This window comes from Piliocolobus tephrosceles, chromosome 2 (assembly GCF_002776525.5).
Source record: "Piliocolobus tephrosceles isolate RC106 chromosome 2, ASM277652v3, whole genome shotgun sequence".
In the NCBI taxonomy this organism is placed as follows: domain Eukaryota; kingdom Metazoa; phylum Chordata; class Mammalia; order Primates; family Cercopithecidae; genus Piliocolobus; species Piliocolobus tephrosceles.
In genome coordinates this window covers 28367579-28375164 of record NC_045435.1, presented here as the reverse complement: position 1 = coordinate 28375164, position 7586 = coordinate 28367579, and the positions used below count along the sequence as shown (strand labels likewise).

General features: G+C 35.5%; 1 protein-coding gene across 1 annotated transcript in view; it reads left to right on the top strand.

The window, feature by feature from the left end:
• The window catches only part of SLC9C1 (solute carrier family 9 member C1), a 132777-nt gene that overhangs the window by 58910 nt on the left and 66281 nt on the right, over positions 1-7586 (top strand). The window contains 2 exon segments of the mRNA XM_023211500.3: positions 879-998; positions 4260-4455. Coding sequence (XP_023067268.3) covers positions 879-998; positions 4260-4455 — 316 coding nt within the window.

Here is a 7586-nt window from a genome sequence, read left to right as displayed (position 1 = left end):
ATAGATAGATAGATAGATAGATAGATAGATAGATAGATAGATAGATAACACAAGTTTTAAAGTAAGAACATTATAATTCATGGAAAGGGCAAGGTTTACCTTTGAACTTAGGTTTCCAATGCCCTTCCATTAAGCCACATTATAAGGTAGGGCCTCAGACCCAAGGGCAGAGCCTTACTCTCCTTCTGATCATGATAATGAAAGTATCTGGTCAGCAGAAGGTAAATTCCTTGAAAAGCCAAGGAGATCGGCTAAACAAGACACAATCATATACACGGATCTGAGCTGTCTCAGTTTTAAAAAAAGCCAGCAGAAAGCTACAGAAAACTTGGCACAAGGGTTACCAAAATTACACTGAGCTCTTATAACCAGTGACTTCTCTAAGTTACCATTTAAACGCATTTTTAGTCATTCTAAACCTTACCACCTGCTTTGAAGGTGAAGACAAAGAGATGGGAAGATGTGTGATACGAGTTGGCTGCTTTATACATGCTTTCCCATTTAATTATCCCAGCCTAACATTGGTATTTTTATCCTTACTTTGCAGATTAGCAAGAAGTAAATGAGGTAATGTGTCCATTGCCATACCAGACAATGGGGAGTCTAACATGAAAACCCAGGTGTCTGAATCCCAAATATTTGAAACATAATATGTTTTCCCTCCCTGAACCTTGAAATCTCCATTATTTTCAACCATGTATCTCCAATTTTTAATACTCTCTGTTTAACAAGTGAGCCTTATAATCTAACTTCATGAACTATGCCCATGAAAATCCAGCCATCATGGCACAAAACAGTCTTCCTGCTTTCTGACAGTACGACATTAAACTTATCTGAAAATGTTTAAAGCATGTTTGAAGATTTCTTTCTTTTTTTAGATGTATGCGTCTTGAGACAATAAAGAATTATTCCGAAAGCCAAAAAACAATTACCTTTACTAGAAAACTACTGCTCAATTGGTTGTATAATACCAGAAAGGAAAAAGTGGGCCCATCAAAGTAAGTGCTTTACAACCTTATAAGAAATGCTATTATATTCACTTGAAATTCCCTGTTTATTTCTTTTAAAATTGTATCCTGAATATTTTGCAAAATATTTTGAGTAATTTTACAATGAAGTTTCTTTTTAAAAATGTTTGCATATTTTATTATTTGAAAAATGGCCTTATTTACAGTCATAGAAAATGCTCACAAATGTACCTAAAGTAAGAAAACAAAAATAATTTGTATGAACAAATTCACTTTTTATACCTGTTACTAAATCAGCCTTCAAACTCACCACAAGTTTTGGTACCAACATAAGTTGTTAGAGTTTTCATAAAAAATCAAAGGAGATTATGGCATAATCTAAGAGAAAAATGATCTGGCCAACATCCACTGTAAACCTTAGCTACATCCTTTTAATTTTTTATTTAAAAAAAATAAAGGGTTTTTTTCCTGTCTTTACAGTAGATTTAAAGCCTTGAAGTGGGTGGTAGCCACCTCAGAGGAGACTGATGAGTATCCTAGGGCATAAAGAGCTACAGAATATTTATTAGAAATGTGAGCGTCAGTCACCACCCTAAATTTCTTATGTACATTTATAAAGTTACTTGAAGAATAAAAAAGACAGAAATAGTATTCTCTTTTTAATTGAGGTAAATTTCACATACATAAGTTAACCATTAACCATTTTAAAGTGTACTATTTAGTGTTATTTATTAGTCCAAAAATAAACTGCGTATTCATTAAGCAGTCATTTCCCATTTCTCCTTTCCACCCTTCTCCTGGAAAGCACCAGTGTGTTTTCTGTCCCTGTGAATGCATTTATTTCAAATGTTTCATATAAATGAAATCATCACTATGTAGCCTTGTGTTTCTGACTTCTTTCACTTAGCGTAATGTTTTCATCCACGTAGCAGAATGTGTTAATAGCATAAGGGTCATCCTCTTTGTAGCATGTATCAATATGTGATTCCTATTAAAGGCTGAATAATGTTCCATGGTAAATATACCACATTTTATTTACCCATTCATCAGTTGATGGACATTTGAGTTGTTTCTGCCTTTTGGCTATTATGAATAGTGCTGCCATGAACATTCATTTGCAAGTTTTTATTTGAATACCTGCTTTCTATTCTTTTGGGCATATCGCAGGGGTAAAATTGCAGGACCGTGTGGTAATTCTACATTTAGTTTCTTGAGTAATCACCAAATTGTTTTCCACAGCTGGTATATAATTTTGTTATCGGGAAGTATAAGTCCTTCAACTTTTCTTTTTCAAGATTGTTGTAACTAATTAAGGTCCCTTACAATTCCATATAAATTTTAGATTATCTTGCTTGTTTCTGCAAAATAAAGAAAAAGGTCGAGATTTTTATAGGATTTAATTTAATCTGTAGATTGCTTTGGGTAGTGTTGTCATATTATCAATATTAAGCCAATATTAATCTAAACCATGAACATGGGATGTCTTACCATTTATTTAAATCTTTAACTTATTTTGGTAATGTTTTGTTGTTTTGAGCATGCAAGTTTTAGGTTAACATTAATCCTAACTATTTTGTTCTTTTTGGTGCTATTTTAAATAGAATTGTTTTCATAATATCATTTTCAGATCAGTCCTTTCTAATGTATGGAAATACAACTGATTTTTATATATCAATTTTATTTCCTGAAACTTTGCTGTTTTGTTTATTAGCTCTAGTTGATTTTTGCAGATTCTCTAGGATTTTCAGCATATAGGATTATGTCATCCACAAATAGAGATTTTACTTCTTCCTTTTCAATTTGAATTCCTTTTATTTTGTTTTCTTAAATTCAAAGGAAAGAAATATAGCTAGGGACAAAATGAATGAGATCAGTGACTGCAAATTTAACCATAAACTTAAGCAAAGGTAACCTCCAGTGCCATGCTTTGCCAAACATGGTTTTGTTGCTGGGAGAGGTCAAGAAAAGCAGCCTGAAGTGAGGACAGAGAGGGGCAGAGGGGTTACTACAAAGTTAACAAGACTTAAACTCTGCAGCTCCCATCACAGAGGAACTGCCAGAGGCCTTGGAGGGCCCTGGCAATGTGAGCACAGATTATATATTACATAGTTTCATCATCTTTTTTTCAAAAGGGATGCAAAATTGTAAAAGCTTCTGGGCCATGGCATAGATGTACCTTTGAGAATGAGAAAATGATCTGGTACTTACCCAGTCTTCAATCAGCAGTTAATTAATCATTATCATGCAAATTTTAACAACAATAGTGTATTATTATACTACTTGAATAATTAAAATAGAATTAAAATATTAAAAGTAAATCTTTTTTGTACATTTCTACTCTCCATCATATTGAGTATGGAAGCTATTTTTCAAAGCATATACATTAATTTAAATTTTGTAATAAAATTTGGATCCATATATTCCACCACCATCCATCCTAGGCTTTGATCCCAGTTTTACACCTTGACAAGAGAAGATGCTCATGATACATCGTGAAGAGGGAAAAATGCAGGTTACAGAAAAATATGTGTCATATAACTTCTTTTATGTTTATAGATAATCATTTTATAAACATAAAAAGTTGGAACAATATTCAAAATAATAGTATTCATCTCTGGAAATAGAAATTATCAAAAGTTAGAAAGTATTTTCTTTATTTAAAAAAAAATTCCAGTTTGAATTTTTGCTGTGTTATACCAAAAATATTTCTATTAAAAGTAAAAAGAAAAAGTGAATGAGATTTACGGAGGGAGAGAAAGAAAAAGGAGAAACCAGACTCAAGACAGAGGAGGATCAGTGGAAGAAATTAAAAGGATAATTTCTGAAGCAGGATGCCAGAACTTGTTAGCTGGTGGTGGCTGCTTTCAGAATTAAGGAGGGCTGACCGGGTGCGGTGGCTCAAGCCTGTAATCCCAGCACTTTGGGAGGCCGAGACGGGTGGATCACGAGGTCAGGAGATCGAGACCATCCTGGTTAACGTGGTGAAACCCCGTCTCTACTAAAAAAAAATACAAAAACCTAGCCGGGCGAGGTGGCAGGCGCCTGTAGTCCCAGCTACTCGGGAGGCTGAGGCAGGAGAATGGCATAAACTCGGGAGGCGGAGCTTGCAGTGAGCTGAGATCCGGCCACTGCACTCCAGCCTGGGCGACAGAGCAAGACTCCGTCTCAAAAAGAAAAAAAAAGAATTAAGGAGGGCTCTGTGGCTGTTGATAAGCAGAACAGAAATGAGTGTATATGAAAATCATTTAACGTAAACCTTTTATCAGATAAAACTGTCTTTTTATTTTGCAGATACTTCTTTTTTCATTTATGCCATACAATAGTATTTACTGAGGAATTTGAACATGTTGGATACCTTGTGATATTAATGAATATATTTCCTTTTGTAATCTCTTGGATATCCCGGTTAAAAGTAATCTACCACAGAGAATTAAAACACACTAACTTCTGTTTTCTCACACTTTATGTTCTGGAGGCACTACTTAAGGTAATCTAAAATTTGTGTGTGTATCGAAGTGTGATATGTCTGACAGGGAGATTTCCTAGCCTTGTTTTTCAACACTAGCAACAGACAGTTTTCTGAAGGAGTGTGTGAATTTCTTCCTCACATTTCCAAACTTTAATTTTTGAAAGTGATTTTTATAGTAACTCAATAGATAATATACATACTTGAAGCACTGATTTCGTATTTCCAGAAATAAATTTTAAAATGGTGTGTGTCAAAGGGAAGCAAAGTGAGTTTAAAAGGTATTGGCAATGTTCTCAGTCTTAGCAGTGTGGTGAGTACTTGAATGTTCATTTTATTATTTTTACACTGGATAGATATTTTTATATCTATCTAGTATGATAGAGTAATACACAGAGTACAATGGGAACAGACAGAAGGAGCTTCTTATGCGGAATAGTAGGGTCAGAGAAGGAAGGTATTCAAGGGAAAGTGACACTTCAGTTGAATTTTGAATAATGTATAGGAGTCAAAAAAGAATACGCATGAGTACATTGCATAACAAACAAGAACAAGGGAAAACATAGAAGCAACACTATGACACGTATGAGGAATACCACTCCCAATGACTGAAGCTCAGGAATGAGTTGGTCAGAGTGGAGATTGGAGAGATGTTAAATGTGTTTTCAAGATATGGAAAATGAGGGAAGAGACATAGATGTGAATTAAATAATAAAGGGCAGGTCATGCTGTCTCATCTACTTTCGTGACATCAACTGTCATTCATAGTCTAATGACTCCCAAATTCATGTCTATAGCTCAAATTTTATCCAGAGCCTTAGATTATATAGGTAACTGCTGACTAGATCCTGTGGACAAAGTACTGTGCAAACATTACAGGCAGCATATTGAAAAGAAATGTGTGTTCTCTAATCCTACTCTCCCTTCAGAATTTCAATGAAGACCCAATCTCCCAAGCTGAAATCTACAATCATCTTTGAAACCTGCCACTTTCTTAGCTATAGTATGTTTCAAGAAACCGTTTTTTGAAATATACAGAAGGACTGACTGTATGAAGTATCACAAGATAGTAGGAATTTTGACCATTTTTTCCCTTGGAATAGATGCTTCGGTATTTTAGCTATTTGATTTCAAATTAGTATGATCATTTACTAGTATAAATATATATTTTAACATGTCTAAATTCAAATTCTTCTTCTTATTATTATACTTTAAGTTCTAGGGTACATGTGCACAACATGCAGGTTTGTTACACATGTACACATGTCCCATGTTGGTTTGCTGCATCCATTAACTTGTCATTTGCATTAGGTATTTCTCCTAATGCTATCCCTCCCCCATTCCCCCACCCCACAACAGGCCCTGGTGTGTGATGTTCCCCGCCCTGTGTCCAGGTGTTCTCATTGTTCAATTCCCACCTATGAGTGAGAACATGCAGTGTTTAGTTTTCTGTCCTTGTGATACTTTGCTGAGAATGATGGTTTCCAGTTTCATCCAAGTCCCTGCAAAGGACATGAACTCATCCTTTTTTATGGCTGCAGAGTATTCCACAGTATCTATGTGCCACATTTTCTTAATCCAGTCTATCATTCATGGGCATTTGAGTTGGTTCCAAGTCTGCTATTGTGAATAGTGCCACAGTAAACATATGTGTGTATGTGCCTTTATAGTAGCATGATTTATAATCCTTAGGGTATATACCCAGTAATGGGATTGCTGGGTCAAATGGTATTTCTAGTTCTAGATCCTTGAGGAATCGCACTGTCTTCCACAATGGTTGAACTAGTTTACACTCCCACCAACAGTGTAAAAGTGTTCCTATTTCTCCACATCCTCTACATCATCTGTTGTTTCCTTTTTAATGATCGCCATTCTAACTGGTGTGAGATGGTATCTCATTGTGGTTTTGATTTGCATTTCTCTGATGACCAGTGATGAAGAGCATTTTTTCATGTGTCTATTGGCTGCACAAATGTCTTCTTTTGAGAAGTGTCTGTTCATATCCTTTTGAGAAGTGTCTGTTCATATCCACTTTTTGATGGGGTTGCTTTTTTTTTTTTTTTTTAATCTGTTTAAGTTCTTTGTAGATTCTGGAGATTAGCCCTTTGTCAGATGGGTAGATTGCAAACATTTTCTCCCATTCTGTAGGTTGCCTGTTCACTCTGATGGTAGTTTCTTTTGCCATGCAGAAGCTCTTTAGTTTAATTACATCCCTTTTGTCTATTTTGGCTGTTGTTGCCATTGCTTTTGTGTTTTAGTCATGAAGTTCTTGTCCATGCTTACATCCCAAAGGATATTGCCTAGGTTTTCTTCTAGAGTTTTTATGGTTTTAGATCTAACATTTAAGTCTTTAATCCATCTGGAATTAATTTTTGCATGAGGTGGAAGGAAGGGATCCAGTTTCAGCTTTCTGCATATGGCTAGCCAGTTTCCCCAGCACCACTTATTAAATAGGGAATCCTTTCTCTGTTTCTTATTTTTGTTAGGTTTGTCAAAGATCAGATGGTTGTAGATGTGTAGTCTTATTTCTGAGGCCTCTGTTCTGTTCCATTGGTCTATCTCTCTGTTTTGGTATGAGTACCATGCTGTTTTGGTTACTGTAGCCTTGTAGTATAGTTTGAAGTCAGGTAGCATGATGCCTCCAGCTCTGTTCTTTTTGCTTAGGATTGTGCTGGCAATGCAGGCACTTTTTTGGTTCCATATGAACTTTAAAGTAGTTTTTTCCAATTCTGTGAAGAAAATCATTGGTAGCTTGATGCATATGGCTTTGAATCAATAAATTACCTTCAGCAGTATGGCCATTTTCATGATATTGATTCTTCCTATCCATGAGCATGGAATGTTCTTCCATTTGTTTGTGTCCTCCTTTATCCCATTGAGCAGTGGTTTGTAGTTCTCCTTGAAGAGGTCCTTCATATCCCTTGTAAGTTGGATTCCCAGGTATTTTATTCTCTTTGTAGCAATTGTGAATGGGAGTTCACTCATGATTTGGCTCTCTGTTTGTCTGTTCTTGGTGTATAGGAATGCTTGTGATTTTTGCACATTGATTTTGTATCCTGAGACTTTGCTGAAGTTGCTTATCAGCTTAAGGAGATTTTGGGCTGAGACGATGGGGTTTTCTAAATATACAATCATGTCATCTGCAAACAGGG